The sequence below is a fragment of the Dreissena polymorpha genome, chromosome 7, assembly GCF_020536995.1.
Source record: "Dreissena polymorpha isolate Duluth1 chromosome 7, UMN_Dpol_1.0, whole genome shotgun sequence".
NCBI lineage: Eukaryota > Metazoa > Mollusca > Bivalvia > Myida > Dreissenidae > Dreissena > Dreissena polymorpha.
The window spans coordinates 50978735-51004704 of record NC_068361.1 but is presented as its reverse complement, the minus strand read 5'-3'; the positions used below and the strand labels follow the sequence as shown (position 1 = coordinate 51004704).

Below are 25970 nucleotides of genomic sequence, written 5' to 3'. Positions count from 1 at the left end.
ATACTTAATGTTGCGGTCTATTCAAAGCGCATATATCGTTTGCTTGACATAAATGCATCTTACACTCGGTTTATTTCTCTGTAGAATAATTTAACATTGAACTGTATATGGAACATTGACCCCTGTGTGGGGAACATTGACCCATGTGTGGGGAACATTGACCCCTGTGTGGGGAACATTGACCCCTGTGTGAAGAACATTGAACCCTGTGATTCCTTAAACAACATATGAACCTGCGTCCTCTCCGTGTACTACCACGTTGTTCAGGACAAACAAATCAAGAAACCACCATTTACCTTGTTTATTCAGTCAGATTCGTAACCTTCTTCACCCAAACACCAGCGCCCCAGTAGATGCCTGTGTAAATTTTCAAAACGGCATTGTTTCTGTGTATTTTCAAGTCGATCACAAAAAATCTATTACTGACTTTATCCCCCCATGATTTGTCACTTATGCCAACGGATCATCACCCCCTGGAAGCAGCATGCGTATAGCCCATTACGACGAGTATCCGGGTAGTGCTGAGTCGTTCACACACAAACACGAAACAAACTAAAGCCAACATCTTTGACCTCGTTTGTTTTCATTGAGATTCGTCACATGAGTCACCCTAACATCAACCATTTGGTAAGGTCTTGCGTATTCTCCCTGTGTCTATGAATACCTACGTATTCTCCCTGTGCTGCACCTAGTGCAGTATCCTAGATGTCCTGGAAAGCGACACCATTAAGCTGGACCAGACCAGACAAGGTTTCCTTTGCCACATTCATTCCTTACATTATGCAGTCTACTTTATTAAACTATTGTCAGACACATTTTTACTACGATTTACCTTTGGTTGAAACATATTGCTGTGTTTAAACATTTAATGACATTTGTTTTCAAAAACAGGAACACATAAAGAAATGAGTCTCTTTAAACGATTTGTTTTTTCATATTGAAACGATAGCATTTTAACTATTCTTATCTTAAACATTATAATCAAATACTAAGCTAAATAATTTAAGAAATAACATTATTAATAAAACACTTAAAGTACCGAATCGTAAGAAAACGTGTTTTTATTGAGGATATCACAGAAAATCCGGTTGAAATCGGTTGAAAACAAACAATATATAGCGATTTTTATTTTGGGGTCGAGAACGGTAAAGTACGAAAACGACCTAATTAATATTCATGATTCCAAACGTGAATTCAAACCTAAACAAACAAAATTGCGGATATGGGCGAATTGAGCCTAGAGAAGGTAAGAACAAATGCAAATACATCTGTTACAGACGGAAACTGACTTTCAACGCTACGTTTTTGCTTAATCTATGTATTTATCTTCCATATGCTTATAATGTTAGGCGAAAGCTAAATATAGATATTATTTGCATAACTCGCGACGCTGCAATGATTTTCGCCTATTGCATGTATTTATGATCATTTATATATTATTTTATCGATTCGAAACCGATTTAGACCAGGTTTTCGATGCCAACCTCGAAAAAAAAAATATTTCAATTAATTATGTAAAGTTTATTTTTCGCTTTACAATTTATATGCAAAACAACGATCTATTCCGCAAACTGGGTCTAAAATGAAGGTCCTCATAATAATAAACATATTTTATAAGTTTATAGACAGACTTTTCCACCGTATTTAAAGAATACATTTTCCAGAAGTTCGCAACACCTGGTTGTGTTGATCTTTCATCAGGGGATACGTTACTTGCATTCGTCGATAGTGAAAACCCATGGACACCTTAAGTCATCAAACGTGTTCATTGACCCCCACTGAACTTGCCGCATAGATGACATCGCTTTGCCCAACTTCCGGGACGGGGAACGATCACTTCCGGATAGTGAGGTCAACGGCAATTACAGTAAGTTGTGTGATATTGTATCGATGGTTTTTAATTGTTCATATGTGTCTATGGAAAGTACGACATGTACATGTATGTATATTCTCTCGTTTCAAATGCATTTTTGTTTTGACTGCCAATATCGTTTGAATTCTTGAATAATGTATAATTATATGCCTTATTTAGGTTAGCACTTTTCTAAATTCAAATATCCTTTAACGGCTTACCAAAAAGCAGACGCTGCCGTTTAGACCGGAGGTACGGGTGGGAGAAACCTTACAAAAACTCGATGCGCATTTGTTGGGAAGCGGTCCATATTTCCGCCAGACCTTTTTTACGATCTTGAAATTTTTAAAGACATTTAATAACGGAAAGTAGTTTTTGCTATGTGATTCGAAGATGAAAATGCTGCCGAACAACTGACCTCTTCATGAAAATTAGTTTTTTTTTAATGTCTAATCATATATACGTGAGGAATATGATCTGACCGAATACGTTCGTTTCCAAAGGATGTACTACATGCTATTCATACTTAAAAGAAATGAAGGACAATTGTATATAACATAGATACATCAAAAAACATTTCTATGTTCGAAGTTTGTATTGTCCTTGTATTTTGAAACTTCTTTTAAAAATGACTAGATAATGGTGTTTTTCTGGTCTTCCGAAGCATGATAACAATACTGGTGTGATTATATGTTCTTTATTTCACTCGCTGCTTTTTATTTACTATAACCAATACATATATAATGCTAACATAATGCAGTTATGTATACATTCACATTAAACATCTTGCTTGAATAATATTTATGTTCCTTAAAGTAAAATTTGAAAAAAAAGGTTCAGAAAAAATCAATGCGGAAGAAAACATTTAGTGTTGGCAACTTGGAATGACTACGAAGTATTTATTGTTCTGCAGTTTTTTTCTGAAACTGAAATTTTGGATGCAAATTATATATATATAGAAAATATGCGAAGAAAGACTATTACAATCAAAATGTCGTATTATAGTGCTGAAACCTTTAGTCTGTGCATGTGATTATTTAAGCAAATAAATGACAAACATTATATAACATGTAAAACACAAATGACAATACCACGATTGCATCAATCGTAATTGGTTTATGTAATACAAGTTGTAATAATAAATCTAGCATACTACTATATAATAACGCAAATTAAATGGGCGCGTAATTTGATTTGGTTTATGTTTAAAACACAATTCTCACACAAGAAATAAGATCACACAGTTAAGCAATTAAACAGAAATGTTTATACACAGATATATGTATTCAAAACCTTTTGTCAAGCCAAATTAGCGAACAAAATAATCGTAAACTACTGGAAATGTTTAAATTGAGATTGCATACATCGTATTCCATATAATCTCATGGAATAAAACAACGCATGGTTAAACTAGCTTCTTGATAGATTAGTGCTCACTCTGTAAGGAGTTTAAGTCAAACAAGTTAAACATGCATAAAATGCATGTGTGGCGACAAAAAATAACCATATTTTGACCAATACAATTTCATTTAAATATTTGATGTATTTGTATCTTGAAACTTAAATGTTACCTGCAGTAAAAAAGTCAAAACAAATCTGGCTAAGTAGAAAAGATATACTCGTATTGTCTATTTGCTTAACGCAGTTACGCAAAAGATAAGAACAGAGAAAATACATTGCGATTTTAAAAACAAAACAAATCAGCAGTTTTACTAGAACATTGATTGTTGTTAAATACTACCAAAACACATTTGCAACTAATGTATCTGTTGACGCATGCAACCAGTCCAACTGCTGATCTATTCATAGATGTACGAACATACACATCTGACCTGCTTATTGTAAACGCGCTACTTCAACGATGATAGGTATACATCAAGATTGGGCAGATACATGCCAAACAATCTTGATCGAACAATTACAATCAAAATCATTTTACCAAATGAAGTAATTGTCAAGAGACCAACAGCCAATCATGTTTGGTAATGCATGTGTCTCCTTGTTGTGGACACCATTGGAATTCAGAACCACCTTTACACGATTGCAAGTTTATTTGTACAAAACACCACCGAGATGCGCTTCAATAGAACGCAACTGATGTTTATGAATCATAATACAAACACATAAATATATTAAAAACGGTTTTCAATATAATGATTTTGAAACCCTGTCTGTTTCGGGCAATATGTTGCTCGTGTTTCATGAACTGCTCATGTTACATAATATAAAAATAAAATAATACACAAATGCATACAATAACATAAGTTGTATCACTAACAAAATGTTTTTTTCTTCAAATGATAAAAAAGCACATATACAACTGAACAAAGAACACTCAAATTCGTTGTTATAGACTACAACAGAATACAAAATCAAGTATAGCAAAACAAATTTATTACGATAGATACACACAGTTAATTACAATCACATACACATATTTATATAATACTCATTCACACGGAAAATTATTTGTTTTAAATCAATATAAATACTTTCATTTATTGTTAGATCATTCCATACGTTCATAACTATTAATCTAATGAACATTTTGTTTTCAAATATCCACGCGCGATAACATCTTAACTTCATAAACAGTCTTATCAAACAGCTCCATGGTACTCATAAAGACATCCCGATAAAAGTATAACAGTTACACAATAGAATATATATATATATATATATATATATATATATATATATATATATATATATCAAGCATGTATAATTATTAAAATCTTCTTGAATTATAAAATAATAAAAAGCGGCAATAAACATATATAAACACGCATACGTGAATACAGCTCAATATCTGTTAATTGATCTTTAACACACATACAGTAAATATAGAATATTAGTTTGCGTTCGAGGTAATGACGAGCATTTTATGCCTTACAAAAGTGAGAAAATATTTTACAGAAAAATCACTTGCGGTATTAAACCGGAAGCAATTAAAAATGGTTTTATTTAATGCTTTTGAATATTATTTTTATGTTCGCAACTTTTAAGAGGTTTAAGTCCCTTACTATTTTCTCATTGATGTTTAATGAAGTAATTGGGTAAAGAAATCAACTTTACAGCGCCATGATGGATTTCAATGGATATTTACTGTGGATTAACAAAGAAATATGTTGCGATCGCAACGCCAAGATTATAAGGACCGTCTTGGTTTAAAGGGCCTAACCACATGCATACATACTCGACATTGTATTAAAATACAAACATTCTCTTGCAACGTCTTATTACTGCCAAATATATATCAGTCATTGACATTGATATCATCAGTTAAAATAGAAGCACACTGAACGAGCACTCGCGTCTTTACAAAAGCAATACTTCACATCCGCCAACATAATACACACTAATATCAACGTATAATAAACATGGGCTAGGTATACATTCTATTTTACAATTCGGCACTTAAAATGTAGACACAAATCAAAGAAAAGATATTAATGAATTTTCATACTTGGAAAAACATATGCTTTATACGCAAAGAGACACACTGACAAACTTTTAAAACTGCTGTGCTTTGTCATATTATCAAATGTCTTAAAATTGCCTTTGTTTGCATTTTCAATTCTTTAAACGCATATTTTAAGAAACACCGAATGTGAAAACACTGTAAATACTCGAAATCAAAATGCACATAAAACAACTAGAAGCAAATACAAAAAAATGTACACATATTACATATACGCCTTCTTAAATGATAAAGAATGAACGTGCTCAGGATTAGGAAACAGACGATCAAAATTGTAATAAAATTATCAAAAGAAATAATAGTTTAGAAGCGCAGACATCTTTTTTACATCACCTTATGGTTGGAAACACCAACGATTTTTTTCTGTAAATGATATGCCGTTGAAATACTAAGTGATTGAAGTTGTTTTGATTTCAACTAGTGTTTCAGATTTAAGTGTCACAAAGAAAGTACCGTGTACACATTGAAGACACAGTACCGCCCAGTATGTATCGAGTACATACTACATTTGCGTGCGTTCCTTCATCTGTTGTTCCGTGTCAGGCTGCAGTAAAACAAACTAAACAGTTCAGTATTTAACGTCGAACTTAAAAAAAATTCTCATGTTCCATATTCTCTAAATTATATTTCCAATTTAGCACATGTATATTTTTTTCTAAAAGAAAGTTTTAAGCTATCAATACATAGATTTAACACTTCAATGTGCTTAATAATACACAGATGTGCAATAAAACTATTCATTAATTACGCTCGGGCATATCTTTAACAGGTGTGCTAAACGGGAAATGAAAATATGCTACCAAAACGTTTTCATTTCACAGATTATGCCTCTCTGTAAAAAAAGATCGATTTTAAAACTATTCATTAACGAGTTAAGTCGCACAATGTCTGCGGACGGTCGATGGAAGAGGTATTCATGGGATTAAACTCAAAAAGCATTTCCAATACGTTTATTTCTGAACGGTCACAATAAACAAAGCAAATGTTGGCGCTGCATTCAAAATATTCAAATAACTATCTAACAATAATACTGTGTGTCCAATCATGAACATGTAAAAGACGCACACAGAAACCCGTATTGGGAATTAATGAACATCCCAGGGTGAGTTTGAGCTTTCAATTAGACAAATATGTCAAAACGTCCTCACAACCATGAGTGCATGCATGCATTTGAGTCACAATTACCGGAAACGTGAAAAAGTTCAGGCGTTAAGTACATAATGGTGGTACACGTTAATTTAAACATTGTTTAGACTTACTTATATTTCACCTCACTGTGTTTTTTTAAGAAAAAAACACGATTATAATGCAGATTGTGACGAACTGGTATGATGAATAAGTATAAATAAGCAATTGAGACTTTTCACGATGGACGTGTTAGCAAAAATGCGCACTTGGTAAATGGCTGCCTGTTTCCCTTACTCGTACGATATCGAGTCACGCTTGTAGTTTCAATTCGTTTTAAACGATTTCTTATATACATATCTCATCGTTAAATGTTTTATTTGTATTAATTAAATTGCTATGCTAAGGTTCAAGTATATATGCGTTTTCTTTGTATATTCGTATCATTTTAAATAGCGGAACTAGAATACAGTTTTCGTTTACATAGGCCCTTTTTAGTGTACTTTCCGGAACATTTCCTTTGACATTCCGCAAGTATTTTCGATAAGGCATTGATCATACTTTGTATCTTAATAACACATTGTTCATTTACTTCTCTATAAGTCACATGTCAGATCAGAATATAAAATATACCTTTGTCTCGTCATCATTTTTCTTACTCAGAGCGTCGATTTTTTCTAGAAGTATCAGGCTGAAACATGTAAAATATACGACACTGTTATATCATTATTATTATAATAATTATTATTATTAATAATAATAATAATAATAATAATAATAATACTACTACTACTAATAATAATAATAATAATATTATTATTATTATTATTATTATTATTATTAATACTAATAATAACACTATTATTATTATTATCATCATTATTATCATTATTATTATTATTATTATTATTGTTATTATTATTATTATTATTATTATGTTTGGTAACACGAATCACAAGATCAAACTTAGCAGAAATGAACAATAAAATTATACTTACACTATTCGTCTTAACTCTATACTCTCCCTTTCAGCCTGTTATAAGATCGTATTTATTATTTTAAACAGTTCTTTAAGTAAAATAGCTTGTAAATAAAGACGAACATTATTATTACTGTTTAACATAATGATTTATTTTGGGAACAAGGAAAACACTCACAGTATAACAGATAATTAGTAATACTTTCACTGTTATGTTCACCGATTAACGCAGGATATTTGCCTAAAGTCATGAACAATAAAAATCCATTTACCTTTTTCTCCAAATCATCAATTTTCTTGTTCAATGCTTCAAAACTGTTTAAAATGAAATATATAAAGAAAGTATGAAGCTATATTCCTTTAAGACAACAGGCATATCTAGTTGACCGAACTGTAGTGTCGTATCTTTTTTTTTGATTTATTATCATTTTCATGTTCAGCTTTTGTTAAATTGAAATATCGCTATGTTACTATGGAAAGAAAAGACCGTCAATATTATTTATCACCAGAAATGTTGCACGTGTTGAATATTCAGCTCATTCGCTTAACAGTTTTTTTTTTAATTCAACAATTTAATATCTGTTTTGTACAATTGTAAAGTGTAAAATGTTGTCTGTTCCGAAACTACAAAATGTTAAAATGTATAAAAACAAACTTCTTTAACTACAGATCTGAAAATGAAGATAATGCATATATTAAGTCTACATATTCATATACCTTATATTGCAGTTATAAAGATAAATGAAAGATAATAAATCCATCTGAAAGTAAGTTGTTGAAAAACTACATTAGCATGTTGAATATTTTTTAAGTTGTACAATCGGCTTAAGTAATCTGCTACATGTCAGCATCTAACAATTGTACACAATTCAATTGTACAGAATACAGGTTGACGAATCACAAATCAACATTTTACAACGCATTTTTAGGTCAACCGGTGTTAGGGTGCAAATTGCCATTAGTAGTAGCCACATGTGTTGAGCGCGTGGCCAAGTCACTTAGACACTATCAATATGTCTTAAAAAACATTTTTCATCATTTTGACAAAACAAATCTGATATAATATGTATATACAAGTTAGGTATCTCTTGACACAGGAAAATCACCTACATCAACATTTTAAGCCAGTAAGTGCCTAAATGGCGGTCGATTTTTGTAAACTATGTACCATTTTGTTTTGGAAATGTTGCCTCGCAACGAAAAATGACCACGAACGGCTTTGCCAACATAAATCGTTGTTAATCGGGAATTGTTTATCGGCAATTTCGAGTCCAGTCCCATGTCGATCAGACGCTCAAGGTAAATACGGTTCTCGGTTTCAAGTATTCGGTACCTCTGAGGCGCGGAACCAATAGTTGGACAAATAGCGTAATGTGAAGGACGGATCATCGAACACGATTGAAATAAACATTCAAACATAACGATTATATTAGTGTTTGGTGTTGACAAAAAGACAAATCGGTGTTGTTAGTTGATAAACTACTATTTGTTTATTGTACTTATGCGGATTATGTTCAGTACCTGGGGTATTTCGATAGTTTTACTCTTGCAAAAATCGGAACTAAACGTTCGGTCAGACGAGAGCCGACCTAGCAGTTCTACGAGTTCGAGAAGTGTTTTATTGTTGTTTATGTTTGCAAGTAGCCGTTCGTGGTCATTTTTCGCCACGAGGCAACCTTTCGCAACTAAATGGTACATAGTACGAAAATCGACCACCATTTAGGCACTTAATGGCTTAAACATGTTGATGTAGGTGATTTTCCTGTGTCAAGATGTTTGGTCAAATGATGAACAATGTTTTTTATGACATATTGATAGTGTTCAAATGACTTGGCCACGCAAACAAACACCTGTGCACCAGAAGAATCATTAATTAAATTTACAATAGTTCCCGACCCGTAAGCTAGGCATTGGTTCCTGGCTAAGACTAATCATAATTTTGTCGCTTCCACGGCGTGAAGATAACAGAATTTACAACTGTGCAAATGTCAACGTGTAACCTTGCAAGATGTAAAGATACACCATGACTAATCTAGACGTGTTTACATGCTCACATAGGAAATCAGAAGTTCGTTAAAGTTATTGTTGCAAATTTGCATACTTTAGCATTCACCTTTGTAAAAAAGCGTTAGAGCTGTGACAAAGTTTTGTGCGTTGTGTATGCGATTTAAAAATAAAAGTAAATGTATATTTTACATTTTGATTTTTTTTATTTATTTATTGAACAGTTTTAATTTGGACAATGCGCAAGATAAACATTTGAAATGTCTCCACCTTAAAAACTAACATTTTTGAAAATTGAAACATTAAATGTCAAACATTGTTTATTTGAACGGATATTATTTGACATGTATGTATAATCTATAATTGTAACAAGGAACATATTAGCTGAATACTCAACACGTGCAACATTTCTGGTTAAAATAATATTGGCGGTCTTTCCCTTCCATAGTTGCCACCGAATATACAAACGTTTGAAACAATTCATATCCCTTCTTTTATCACACACCTCTTATTAACAACAAATGGTGATTTATTTGTTAGGAACAAATAACAGCATTTCAAAAAAATATTTACGATACATTGTGCGAATAAATACACATACTTAATCGTTCTTTAAATTAATTGGTTTTTTATATACCATTGAATATATATGATTTAACCATTAGTCTGTGCGACGAATAGTCAAAATTCAAACTAAATATGTCACACTAGTAACGAGAACTGTATCATAAAACTGGATTTGCATGATGCGTGACAGGCACTATGTTAGTTTGAAATATATCAAGATAAATGCTGTGATAACAGAGTGCCAAAATTATTAAGACTGTTATTCAAAATTGTCATAGGTCTAAATAAATACAAATCTCTTATTAAAATCTGTATGGTGATTTAAATATTCAGCAGGGCAAAAACCAAATTGTATAATCTGAAATCTATGACAACGGCCTTCCATCTGAATTCAAAACCAACAGGGTTTTGTCTCCATAACGACCAATATAAGTGTGACATATGAAAGGAATACCGCGCACGGTCCTCACGGCATTTATCGGACACCATTTACTGACAAAAAGGTTGGGATTTAATAGCGAATGAATAATTGAAAATATAACTTTCGTTATGAACTATAATACGAAGTGATAGCAAACATTGACTCTACTATCATGTATACTGCATATGCTTTATGTATTTTAAAGACATGTTTTCATCGTCACTTGTTTTAATTACATCAAACATAAAATGATTGTGTAGTTTCTAAAAGGTGTCTACACACGATTTCTTTACAGCGTGCTTTCATATCTTCTGTTTTTTATTTTTTATTTGATGTTAAATCGTCTTTAATAAATATTCTTTATTCACGAACTCGCAAAAAAATAAGAATACGGCGTTAAATACTCAATTATGATACAAACATAAACATACGTATTTAACGTTCTAAATAATAACTTCCTACATACGCTTGATGTCTGAACTTTTCTTCCTCTTCACCCTGAAACGGCATCGAAAAAGGTTTTGTGCTCATAAAGAAAGATACAGTATCTGATCAGAGACGTTGAAATGCTATGTTAAACTACTTACACATATTTTGTTGTGGAATGAGAAGTTTATAAGTGAATTGATTTGTTTGGCATTATGCCTTGATTTGAGATATGTGAACTTAATCTTTATTAATATATTTAAAACAATGTAGGTGTACGTAATGTGTTCTACTTATTCCATAGTACTTTGCTGGATAAATACACGTCTAAAAACGTTGTTGTTAAGCATACTTTGATACATTTTATAAAAACTTGCAACTATGTATCATTTCTGGTCCGTCATTACTCACTCATTTAATATGTGCTATACGAAAGCATACGCTTTGACACGATATATATGAAGATGTATACTTAAACAGACAATACATAAGAACTCCTCGCAGACTGTAATATTAAGTATGTATAAGATAAAATCGTGCCGCCCGGTCTCGCTTAGTTATAGACTATAGGCATATAGAAATATGCTACTGGACTAACCTTTGTTTTCAAATGATCAAGTCTGAAATGAAAGTTACAAATATTAAAGTAAAAATAAATCATGTTCAACTGTTCGTCAATTTAAATGCAAGCTTGACGTAAGGTGTTTTAATTTACATTTGCAATTTACAACTTAACATCAGAAACATGCATGCCAAATTGTAATGTTTATTAAACGTAGCCTACAAAAGTAAACACACAATCTAGCTATAAAAACATGTCCAACGTACATAAGTATATATTCGGGATGTCGAGGGCGCAAAGAAAGTTTAAAAACATTTTTTTTTATTTAGAGAACATAAACGATATTCATTTTTCCAGCGGATTCTGTGTCGGTGAATAGGTTTAGATTATACATAGTTTGATGCGTCAACGCGCATTACAAGACTTGAATTATTCGTAACAAAACTGTTTAAGATGTATACATGCACATATGCACTACCCAGTCATGGACAGCACACTTACAGGCTCTCATGTGTGTCACACGAACAAGAGGTACCTTTAGAGCTTTTGCTATGATTACAGGTGGATTTATTAATCGATGTATTTGAAAAATACGTATGCCATGATTACGTATCCATTATGTCTCAAACTGACGATTTGTTTGATCCAAAAATCTATTGTCCTTATAAATTGTTATATAAGACATCATTTTTATTTTTAATATGTCTCTTGCATACCCTATTTTGAAATACGTATGGCTAAGAGGTATTTTAATAAATGAATGACTGTACATGTTCATGGCGCAGCAAAACATCCAACACTGTTCTTAAGTCCTTCAAATTAATGTCACGTTTTATACGAGGGTGGCACAGTTTGCAGGACGATAGACAGAACATTGTAACGGATATGCTGACAAAATGTTTCACTTTTTCTGGGCCATACGTGTCTTTTGCAAATACCGCCGCGCGTTTTGTTTCATTCAAGTCGACTTCGTAAAGTATATTTAGCAAAAACATGCATTTGATTTAAAAACAAAATAATTTTATTTTTTTTATGGGAAAAAGGCATTGAAGACACAAACTAGTTTTGATATCCAAACATTTTTAAATCATACATTATTCAATACAATTTTATATAACTGCAAATTAAGTTATTACTATTAAAAAGTATAAACTTAGCCTTAATGTGTTATTTTTTGGAGTTAAACTTGTTAATCATAGACACCGTTAACAAAATGGTATATACACAAATATCAACTGCGATCAATTGTTGATCAAACGCATCATATAACTTCTTTACAAACCATAATAAATGGTGTATCCATATCGTAGTTATCTGTGTCGATCTAATACTAGATTCCCGATATCACTATTGAATACAAATAAAATTAACGTATCAGGGCGTCTATCAGATCTTTTTTATTATGTTCCGCTCTTGAGGTCAGCCGTTTCAATCGAGCTAAACGTGGACATATTTGAAACTTCGACAATTGTCAACATTTATTACGATTAACTGCTTTAAATTGTCAGCTGCGGTAGTCGTGTTCGAACATTTTGATACGTTCTTTTGTGTCCGGTTACAATAACATTTTACAATTTGACAATTAAAGGTGCCAAGATCCGGAACGTGTTGATCTCAAAATTAAACGTATTACATACGGTCCGTTGGGAGTATTTCAATAGGGTCTCGATCATACACGATTGCCACTCCGAATTAGTACGTTTTAGTATGAGTGAGCGTGAACTTAATTGCTTTTGTCATACAGAGCAGATCAATTTGACCATATAGGATATGTACGCATTTAATTAAAAAAAAGTCATGTTGTCCACGAATTACACTTCATTGTCACTCATCATGACCTGGTTTCGAGCATTTAACTGTGACACTATAGAAATAAAACCGAAATATCAATTAAGAAATAATCATATAAACTGAGAAATTTTATACATTATAAGATTAACAACAAACTTACCTATACAATACCGGGACTTTAAAAAAACGCTTATTCATAGAAAAGATATTTTAGTGGAACGAATATGCACTCATGTGTTTGTGCAATCTTTAAGGTTGGATTTATTTATGCGCTAGATACGGCTTTGTGTAAGATAAATACAATACTCTGTTATAAGCTCCCAATTAGATTACATGTAGCACGAGGTCTGAAGGAATTCATTGCTCGTTTGGCACTATGCGACCTTGTTTAACTGGGTATTTAGCGACAGAACAAAATACGCTTTATATACCCGGCGTACAAACTTAATATACACACGTTATTAGGTACCTGCTATTAGCAACAGTTGTGTTCACTATTACCTGAACTATGCAGATAAATATTACGAATTGAGAAAAAAAATGTGGTGCTATTTATGCAAAAATTAAACGCTTCCGTTGGAAACCGTCTTACTTTTTATTTGCCTTTTGTATCCTCGAATCATGACTTTCTGCTTCATTCTGTTTCAAAGATGCTACATATCTGCATACTGCCTCTTTCAAAAAATCACGCCAAATGATGTGACGAGAAGTTGAGTCGTATGGAATATCTGCAGAAATTTAGTGTATAACTTATTCAAAAACGATAAAAAAGATTTTAAATAACACGTTTAGTTAATATTTATCGTTATACTAAAGTTGAAACTCTATATAATGAGCATATGTTGCACTCAAATTATGTGTACATTTTGTATGAAAATACATCAAATTATAGATGAAAAAAACAAAACAAACACACAAACAACAACAAAGATTAACGATGGTACCAATACAATATTTACGCATTATACAGACTGTCGTTATTAAAATTAAACAAGATAATGTATACCAAAACGAATTGCTCAGAAACAGTTATATACCAATTTCGATCTGTATATATTTCTGAACACAACACAAATGCTTGAAAATGACAATGATATTTTTAGCTTAATAAAATTTGAATTTGCCATTCAAATTAATAATAATTTATATCGTTACTGTTTATGTGACTAGCTTGCAATAAATGGCATTAATAATGATACATATATGTATATGTGTAATCAAAAAACAAAATAGAATAGATACACACATTATTAATCTGTTGTTTTTTTTGGTAATCACGACAATCCGAAATGTCCAATATTTCTTTACATCATTATATAATGTTCGTATTGTCTGCATTGTTTTCTTAATAAATTACGTATTGTAAACATCTACATAAACAGCTTGCTCTAACATCATACATTCTCACAAAAATTCATATATATGTATACAATGCATAAGCATGTTGTTGTTTTTATTTTGACGCATGTGTATTGTGCATTTTATTATTTTTTTGACGATAAGCTGTATATGCGTAGGTCGCAAATACACTATCTGTTCCGTACAACTCCTTACCAATTAAACCGACCGTTTGCTTTATAAATGATTCTTACATTTACAGACTGAGCTTTTGTCATGAGAAACGATTACAAGGATACGTCAACATCAACATTTGGTGCAGTAATGCATGCAATGTTGGAAAAATGAAACATTCATAAAAATTACAAAAAAGAAGTTACACTTAATTTAAGAACCAAAGAAGAAAGGTAATTAATTAAACGAACACTATTCGCGCGTCAAATTAAACGGTTTAAATACTTTTTTAAAAACAAATAACACCGTCGAGTTATGGTATTGTTTGCCTTTGATTCGTCTTTTTAGAAATTGCTGTTAGCTTATTTAACTGCTTAATGGATTTATAAATTTCAAATTAAATTATATGCAGAATGTCACAACAATAAAAATGCATTCACAAGTTGTTAATTTTATAAAAATGAAAATCACATACATGTTAAAAAACAAGCAATGTCTTGCTATATGTTGAGCATAAGCTGGATATGAACTTTTATCAAAGCATGTACGTTGTGTTTTTGAATATGTGAATAGTTTACATAATAAGTTTACAATTTTTAGTTTTGCACGTGTTTTCATGGCCAGAATTTAACCTTAATTGCATTTGACTTGATTTTATGATGCCTAAACATAAAATCATAAAATAAATACAAGTCACACGCTTTTTAATGCTCTGGGTCATTGAATGTGGAATCTATGCATTTCCTTGATATTTAAGAAAGACCGTTAATGTCTCTCAAATAGTTGAACAAAGATATTTGTGTTATTAGATTTTTTATGTTTTCCGAAGAAATAATTATCATGATGAAAAGAAGAACACTTGACAAGCCATTCTCCAATTGAACAATAACATATAAAAGCGTTTTCAATGTTCAAGAAGTTTCATAACGAGTTGTTTTTATAGGAATATAAGCTGATCAAAACTTACGTAAAACGACCCGTTTCGTTAAATCGATATAAATATGGCATTCATGAGCAATTAGTGGAAACATTTCATGTTTATACTTGTTTGCGTGTGCAGAAAGATTTAACTGGACCGATTGCATTCCAACAGTTGCATATTTTACTATGAATATCGGAAAGTAAATATACTGTTTAAGGCTATGTTTGCACATTCGAATAAATAAGCATTTTTTTCTTTTTTTTAAAACATTTTTTTTTAATTACAGATCAAAATAACACTGTAGTAGTGTCGAGTTTGTCAACCCGTGACACCTATGTCGAGATCCTTGATCCCTCATTCGATTTCGTAAATTGTTTCTTGTTTGAAAAGAACCTTCAACCTGGCATTCGATAAACGTTAAAATCATGATCATGATAAAAAATAAGACTTACCCATAACGAAGGGTTCATCTTGGACGTTTATTACTAGAAACATTTGGAGTTTAGTCGAACGTGAAGTAACATTGCAGTGAAGAAAACAATATTTGCCGAATCCTTATTTAAGCTCAGATACAATGCTATTGAATTATATAAAGTTATTGAACTAATCGGGGTGTCAATCGAATATTGTCCTTATTTTGATTCTTGTTTCGCTTGTATACATTGTTTTTGCATAATTTACAGTTCGATGTGGTATAACCTTTAGAGTATAAAGATAATTAAAACATGTTTAACGGTAAGATTAAGTCGTGAGGTCGGAATAAAACATCAATTTGTTAAGTTTTGGGAAGTGCTTTAAAAATAAATCTAAACAATTCAGGGAAATTTAACAGTGCAATGAAGTGACCAAACGCGCTTTATCAAACTATGGTTTTGTCTTCAAAGTCATTAAATAAAAAATGATATAAAGTGATAAAAGTTACAATTATATTGACACGGAAAGGAACGTTTATAAGCGTAATATTTTTATGTTGGCTGGCTGTAGTGTGTTATGTAATGCATGTTTTGCATGTTATGTTTACTATTGTATCAATTAAAATGACGGCAAACGTACAAAATGATTAACCTATTCTTGATTCATCTACCTCTAATTAGCACTAAAGTATCTAGAAATAATTTGTATAGACCTATTGTCGCATGAGTCTTATATGATGACAAATTACGTATTTATATTTCAATATTGATTTATTGTAGACTGAGAATGTGTAAATTGCATACATTGCATCTCTTCGATACGTTTCCATATACAATATGTTGTCATTCTCGAAATACAAACACAGGAAAGAAGGCACATTTTTGCTGTATATCATAACAAGTAAACTCTTAGTAGAAATGCATACTTATACATCCAAGTGCTACAAACTTAACAATGTGTCAACAATGCCATATTACTGCATATCAATACATTTAAAAGCAAGTCACCACAGAACTAGCATGTAAAGTTTGTGCGGCACCGCGGTGTCGTAAGCGTATTATTTTTAGCAAGTGTAACATATCGTCCCCTGATCTGTTTTGATAACGGAATGTTGGTTTTCTGTGAGTGCTTACTCATGCATAACTCTGTCATTCGAATTAGAATCACCATTTATACTACTATTACATTCAAAAATCAAACATGGTTATTGACCCATATCTTAAGAATTTAAAATGTTACAATGCATGCATTGTGTACATATATATTTAATATAAGTCAAATATGTAATAGATCTCTCAATCGTAGCAAGGGTTTGATATAGCAGCAATTCTCTTTGAAGCACGGATGTGAAATTATCATGGCAGACATATGTTAAGACACTTATTCAAGACAGATAAATTAATAAACATGGTACGTACGAAAAGGATCGTATGGTTCTTCGTTCCTACATCTACACCATTGGATGAGCTGGTACATGTGCCAAAATACGTTAAAAGGAGGACATAAAAAAGGCCTCATCGCGTACTCCCTGATCACATAGCATCTTTGGAAACACCCAACCTTGTCTGATTGCTCATGTATTTTGTGAAAGGTGTAACTGAAAGAATCAACACACACTGTTTAAAATAATGTTTTCAAATAACATTAGATTTCGGAAATCGCGATGGTACTATTGAAATGAAGACACATACTTTACGAGTGACTTCGGGTGAATGAATCGCTAATTTTACATTTCAGAATTACAAAACCCACTTTCTTCTCGTCCAATAGTACATCTATTTACATGCACATACTATTTATCAGATTTTATATCCAAACCTGAACATTGCAATAAGAAGATTAAGAAGCAGTATATTGGCAAACAGCAGGTAAACAGCCATCATGATGGGAACTACAATCCTGCCGGTCTCGCTTGGACAGCGTGGAAAGGTTCCGTTTTTCCATATACTAGCGTCATGTGTACAATCCGCTAAAATGTTAGGAAAGTTAATTTCAAAATAATATTTCTTAATGATTGCACAGATTGTTTGTTATCAGCTACTCCAATAGAGTACTGTATAAATTATAAATAATGTATGTTTTTATAGAATACCTAACATGATTGTTAGTTTCCTTTGCACATATTAAATAAAAAAGCAACAATCTGCTTGGTTCTATAGAAATGTTTGCATCTTATTATAACACACTCAAATGCGTTTGCTTTATTAACGTCCGGACGTAACGGACGAGAGCATGTTTTGTTCAAATTAAATTTTAAATTACCTTCTGTCTCATCAAGAAAGAGTTCTCCATAAAGATGCCAATAAGGCTTCCTTATTATTTGTCTTGCAGTTTTCCAAGTAACTGGAGAATCGGGGAAGAGAATGGAGAAAGAGGCAATGGCGTACGACAATATAAACACTGCCATAATCATCAGGAAATACAACAGATCCTGTACCTACAATACAACAGGTACATACACAATGGATCTCGAATATCCACATTCTCTTTATCTTGATGGCACATTAAATCAATATTGTAGAGCAAGAACTTGTGAATGTAAAACAGCAAATTACCGAGTTGCACATCTCTAACATAACCATTAACATTGAAGCACTCTTAACTTATTTATATAATACCTGTAAATGGCAACATGATCATATGTATCCATTTCGAGGTACATGATAAGGTTCGACCATTTTGCCTTGAAAAAGGTTTAGACCGTGTTTTAAATCAGTATGAAACTTTTTTTAAATCAGTTTTGCCGTTGGTAAAAAACACCATAGAAAATGTGATATTTGATCTGTTTAACAAAAGATGAACACACTCTTTTTTCTCTATACATCAGTTAGCGACATCTTTGTGGTCGTATGACGTTATATGAATGCCGTCAAAATGTATATATTCATTTATTGTTTTCAACGAACTTTAATAATAAATGTCGAATTGAGATCACTAGAGTTTACGCTTATATAAATGTAATAGACGTATCAAAAGTGATTTATATTGTATCATGTTTTCTGTATCTAGACATGTTTAAACACTCACCATCTGTTTAATTATAATGAGTTTCGGGCCAAGGATTTTGTGAACCGAGAATATGTGGACGAGTCTGAAGAAAAACGCGACAAAGTTGATAGCGAGTACGACTCTGGGCCAATCAAAGGTGTCTTGGAAGCTTTTGAATCGAAGTCCGAAGCCATTCATGAACATGAAGATCGTAAATAGATCTATGACATTCCATCCTTCGAGAAAGTACTTCTTTAAACTGTGGATCCGAGCCGTCTGGTACATCTTAAACCAAAAGAATAATTTACAATTATTTATTGCTTATGTGCCGCGTTGCCGTATTTTCCAGCAATATTACTGTCTGGAATAGGTTTGAATCGCATGATATACAGTAGACTCTGCCAATACCGGACTCTCGGAATACCGGAACTCTCCCGATTCCGGACGGTCGGACCAGTCCCGTATTTTCTCCTTCTATTTCTTTGTTAAAAAATGTTGAATAAACCGAACTCTCTGAAAACCGGAAGCCGGACGGGTATCTCCGTAAATTTTGTCATTTTCAACGTTAAATACATTGAGTATACCGGACGGTCTAAATTCTCCAGATGCCCGAGGCGTGAAAATAACAATACCTAGTCGGCAAAGCGAGTGCGGTGTCACATTTTGCTCGCGCAATTATCGATAATCGGATTAAACAAACCATAAAGGTGTCAAGTCGTTACCGCGCTATGGAATTCCGATTAAGTAATGTAAACAAACTGTGAATGTCTATAATAGACGTGCGGTAACACCAAAAAGTAATTGACTCGATCGTTTTATTTATAATTTATTATCGCCTATGATAAACAATTTAATTAAGAAATTAATGCATGCCGTTGCGACGATAACTTTCTTGTGATCATCTCGGGTATTTTAAAAGATGTTATAGCCATATTTTTAACACTGAAATGGTTGTTTGTTTGTCAGATAAACTGTTAGAAATATGACTGTTAAATATCCATCCATCTGTATTTGCTTTTAATCGATTAAAAACACATTTTTTCAGAATGCAATTAACATCATCAGTACCTGCGTACAGTTATCACATGGTACATGTAAATGTTTACGGTTTGTTTTATTTAAATGTGATTCTGTACACAATGAATACCGTGTATATTTCGGCAATATGAAAACTCTTGGTAAACCGGAACTCTCTGAAAACCGGACGATTAGGCCGGTCCCGAGACCGTCCGGTTTACAGAGAGTCTACTGTACAATACAAACAAGGCGCTGTTGCAGGTACGTGTATGTGGGATAGACCGGCAAAACTCTGTACCAGCGACATCTGTTGAATCTGTCGCGTATTCGCACACAGCACATAAACCTTTAACTGAAATTGTATATACAGACGGACACTCCATGGATGATTTCCAAATAATGGGACTTAAAAACATAGCGGGTCGGACGGGTACCGTAAGACCATGAAACAATTGTGGAAAGCAAAACTAATAACAGACCGACCATATGACATCAACGTACAGGAATAGACATTCATGAAGAGCGCGAAACGACGTTGACGTCGGAAATGTATGACGTCATATCCGTATATAATGTAACATCTTGACATAAAAATGGTCGCTGATGACGACCGTTCGGTCGAAAGCTTCGACATCAAATAAATACATCGTTTTTGTTTAAATAATACAAGGCTTAAAGATACTCTATTATATAACATTTTTATAAAGAAATCCCACGTAAAGGAAAACGTTGCTTTTGCGCGACTGAAGAAACTGACTGAGAAGAAATGCCGGTATAAGAGCCATAGACACTTTTTGAAAGAATGCGTCAATGGTGAAATAGTTCAAAGAGGATTTATATTAAAGTGGGAGTTGGATCTTCACACAAATAAAGAGGAAAATGGGTGCGTTGCTAAAGTAATGCATAAAACATAATTCCACTTAATGTCGGAGGGTATTGGTGTTTGTAACGGGATTTTGCGAGAAGTTAAAAACTTGAAAAAGGAATATTTAAGTAAGATATCTTCTTCAATTAATTAACATCCACGCGAAAAGCTACAACATGAACTGAAACAATTTTCACTTGAAACATAAATTGAACTTTTAAGAACAAACAAAGCAAATTGCGAGTCCTTAAAAAAGTCCTTTATACAAGACTTATGTATAAAGTGACATCGTGATTGAAACGAAAAGGGACGGAAACAGTTTGATGACTGCAGAAAGCGTTCATGTCGGCGCAAAGGAAACGGAAGTAGGATATTATGGTTCAGAAAGACTCTTCATGCCTACAAAAACATGCTTGTGTTGTAAGACAAGCCTGAAGTGCAACGCCGCCATGAAGAAAACAGTTCAACGTCTGAAATTTGTGTCACTAAGGAATCGTCGGTTCAAACGGATGAAGTGATTAATCTGTCTAAGAAATAACTTGCCGCCTCACAAATGAGAGTTCTATCGAAGGGATTTAAATTTATTCCAACAAGAAGAGTCGTTGACAATGGTAAGTTGTTGACGGACCTCACTACATGGGAACGTTGCATGCGTCTCCGAGAATAATTCTACTCTAAGGACAAAGACGGACATAATTATCAAGGCAAACCGTACAGGAAGAAGACGCCGTCAATATGGACTCCATAAGCAGGCCGCGATAAATGGTCGTATGTGTATATCAAGGCTGAAACGGATGAAATCATCAAAGGTCTGAAGAAAAAGTTTAAGCTCAATATGAGTAAATCATAAGAATACGCTCTGAAAGAACTTCTTAACGACAATGAAATTGTCATGCTGATAAAGGTACTGCTATAGTCATAATGGATATAATGGATGGATGGGCAGATTACATAACAAAATTAAAAGGTGAAATGTCCGATAGCGACACATATGCGGAAGTTACCGTCGACAAAACAAAATCAGTACAAAACAAGGTAAAGAAGGTGGTAGACAACCTGTATAAAAGAGGTTCCATAGAAAGTGATCTACGAAAATACATGACAGGGTACGATGGAACTTCCGGTAAGCTTCAAGGGAACCCGAAATAATATAAGCCAGGAATGACGTTACCCACAATTGTGAATGGTAGAAGCCAACCGACAGAGAAAATGGCGGAAATTTTTGAAGACCAGTTGCGAAACCATTGGACGTCACTTTCATCGCTTATAAGAAGAGACACTATGGCCTTCCTTGAGCCCCCATTAGTAGCCTTTAGAAGGGATTGCAACCTGGAAGACATCCTAGTACACAAGAAACACAATAGAATGTTTTCCCGAAAGCCTAACATGAGCGGTCCCTGTGGAGCGCAGTGGTGCGCCATTTATCAGTACATGTTGACGGCGGACTGCTTTACAGATGCCAGCGACAGAAAGAACAGCGTGAGGAACAATATTGATTGCAAATCATTCAATGTTGTGTACACTGTCAACTGTCAGCCCTTTGCAGGTACGTGTATGTGGTAGAGACCTGAGGAACTCTGTATCAGCAACATCTGTTGAATCTGTTGCGTATTCGCATACAGCACAGTGGCCCGGTAGCTGAACATACCGACCATATGGCATCAACGTTCAGGAATAAACATTCACGAAAGGCCGCGAAAACGACGTTGATGTCGGAAATGCATGACCCATAATTGTATATCATTTAATATCTTGAAATGAAAAATGGCCGCTGATATAGACCGTGGTATAGCCCTGATATTTACTTATTTAAGAAATAAAACATTTTCATTATTAGTCGAAATTATGTCTTTCAATCCAACACAAACACACGAAAGTTCAAAACCATTAATGAATGATAACAAATATTTCGATGCAAATTGTAGAATTTTGTGTATGAAATTTTTAATGACTTAATAACGTGTTTAAAGATATTTATTAATTGTATGATGTTTTATTAGATAAGAAATAATACATCTTAATAAATTGTGTTTTATAAAAAATCCTGCTTTCCGGTTAAGATCAATTTGCCCAAGTAGAGCTTTTTTTGAACTGCATGTCATAATTATTCTTATTTTGCGAAAAACTGCGTTAACAGTTTGATCACGGTGCCTGTACCACATGCATTTTAAGTCCTGTGTTGGTATAATAAAGCGCGACCCAGTTAACATTTTTAATGATGTCTTTTTAAAAATTTCACCATTTTTAATGGGAAATGGGATAAAGTGGAGAGCCCGCTAATTCGTGGGAACTTTGTATAGGTATCATGATCTTTAAGAACAAATATGTATTTTTTCAGTAAAGTGCAAGCGCGCGTTGTGTAAAAAGGAAAGGAAAAAAATGGGTACGAACATTTTGGGAACAAAAATTATGCCCCAAAAAAATTGTGTACGAGAAAAGAATCGATTACGAAAAAAATGGGTACGAAAAAAAATGGGTACGAAATTTTTTTTGGGTACGAGCAAAAATTTGGGTACGAAAAAAATTGGGTACGAAAAAATTGGGTACGAAAAATATAGGATACGAACAAAAATAGGGGATACGGGGAAGTATTACCCGTAGGGAACTTGATCCATTCAGCAAAACTGGGAGGCGGGTTACATTTTCGATCAAATATAACAAGAAAAAATTAAAAAGATATTCGACGTGTATTTGCTGTACCACTTATCATAAAAAAACGTTCTGTTACAGTAAAACGTTTGTGGGTTATAACATTATGTTTCTGCATATAAATTCAAAACTTGACATGCTCTTTAATTACACCATGCTCTTTAATTTCACATGTACGTATATCATGCCAAACTTTATATTTCGTTGTTTCCTTTCCTAAGTTAATGATTCTATGTGTACGGACGTGATTGCACATGCCGATGTGCATGAACATATAATTTTTCTCTTTTGATGATTGTTTTTTTTCCTCTTAGGCATGTTTGTTCGTTAAGTACGGCAATAATTTCATGATGATTCCCGAAACTAGGTATGAGCACATAGTCGTAAGAGCACTTGAATACGTGAGTTCGCCCATGAACACATGGTAAGTTTAACTAAATCTCCGCGATATGACCTTATATGTGTTTAAAACAGCAAACAATATCCACAAACGAATGAATCATCAAACATAGTATGTGCACTGATGTTGCTCTGTAATTTCTGTTTGAAAAGTTTAAAATGAGAAAGCACACATAAGAGCGAGTTTCACAAATGTCAGATAGCTATTATGCTGCTTATATAACATAGTCGCTACAACGTATACAAATGGCAGTTTCGAAATAATTCATTTTCTGTACACTCATGATCGCGTTGAAAGTTAATTATACACGTTTTAATTTGCAATTTATTTACTGAATCACGACAAATGTCAAATACAATACCTAAAATGCATAGTTGTTTTATTGATCTATAAACATATAATGGATTAAATATAATTGATTTAAAATTAACGTTTTCAAACTATTATTAAATCTTTTTCCCAGAATATGCTGTCCTATTTATAGCTGAGCTTCCTATACCTTTATCAATGAAATTCAGCCGATTAGAAAAATCTCAATCGGACTGGCTCGGTCTTTTACATAGGTCGCCATTGTGAAGAATTTGTTCATGGTATGATAACTTAGACGAGCTGCTTCGCAGCATCGTCAACGAGAAAAAAAACCAAAACAATTAACCCATTACTTCACTCGGCCCATTAAATTCCTTCATGCTATAAACAATGTTAGAACTGTTTCCATATACATTTTTTGAAAATGTATTATTACTTATGGGCAGTTGATTTAATTAATTCTAATCGTCATATTGTGCAATTTTATGTTTAATTTCTAATTTTTATTTGTTTCCCGCCAAACGACGTAGCGATAATGAATCACGTTGACGTCAATTCTTATGTTAATATTTATAGTGCTGCTGAAGGGTGAGGTCTCAACATGCATATTATTTAAGTAATAACAATAAAGAGAAGTAACGTGTTTGTCCAAATATTTATATTTTTTAAAATCATCCATACTCTTATGAAACAAAATATATAGTTTACCTGTCTCATTTCCTCTAATAATAGGGTGATTACCCATGTCAACAACACATATTCCATGTTCGAGACCGTTGATGGCAGATCGAACAAAAGCACGTACGCGAACAGGCCGAGAAACATCACATACGATACCTGTTGATCAGCAGAACAAAGCCTTTACTCACTGACATAAATCAAGTGCATATAAGATATATAGTAGTTTTGATCGATACAACGACTTCGTATTATATTGTTTACCATGTATTATATATTATATTGTCTACCTTGAACAAATATTCAAATGTTAACATTGAAACAAAAATTCTAACAGTTTAAAGAAGGCCCAATACTGAAAACCACAGCTTCGGAAAGCAGAAGTGTATGTATGTTCGGACGAACAAGTGAATCGCTCTATGTACCCAACCTCTATTTTTGGAGGGAGCATAAACATAATTATATGACAAACGTAAACATAACATTAAATAGAAATATTTTTCAATGTTTAAAAAGGGACTCTGTAATAAGTATGTGACGGAAAAAATATATTCGAACTATTTAATTAATTGATACTATTAATCGTAATTGAATTGAGTTAAGCATTTCTATATGGAAGAAGGTGCTCTTGTTTATGGATATGTATTAGAAACGATTCTATCAATATCTAGAAATCATGATGAACGTTATTACAATTGACAATTCATTAACACAGACATGCGCGTTACGTGTCACTATCTGTTAATAAATCGGAATTCCAGTCACATGTACTTTCATCAATATATTTATTTTGGAGAAAATTTCACGAAAAAGCACATTTTAAGGTAAATAAGGTTTACACACAAATACTGGTCTTTCTCTCAAGAGTCTCTTAAATGGTTAAGACAAGTACACTTTTCAAACTGTTAACAATAGAACACTGTAAAAGGTATGGCGCGTATCGTTTATGTCATTTGTGAGGTCCATGAAGTTTATAGGTATTGAATATTGCAAATTCAAAATCGAAAC

The 25970-nt window shown here is 32.9% G+C and overlaps 1 protein-coding gene across 1 annotated transcript; it reads right to left on the bottom strand.

Moving 5' to 3' along the window:
* Window positions 1–4554: 4554 nt before the first annotated feature.
* LOC127838933 (transient receptor potential cation channel subfamily M member-like 2) lies at window positions 4555–25114 on the bottom strand. The gene is made up of 12 exons (XM_052367070.1): window positions 24993–25114; window positions 19084–19329; window positions 18319–18493; window positions 17875–18025; window positions 17475–17653; window positions 13801–13936; window positions 11454–11475; window positions 10896–10927; window positions 7710–7752; window positions 7457–7491; window positions 7092–7149; window positions 4555–5877 (listed from the first exon to the last, which is right to left on the bottom strand). The coding sequence occupies exons 1-12, from the start codon at window positions 25107–25109 to the stop codon at window positions 5836–5838; spliced, it is 1236 nt and encodes a 411-aa protein (XP_052223030.1). The 5' UTR covers window positions 25110–25114; the 3' UTR covers window positions 4555–5835.
* Between the last annotated feature and the right edge of the window lie 856 nt (window positions 25115–25970).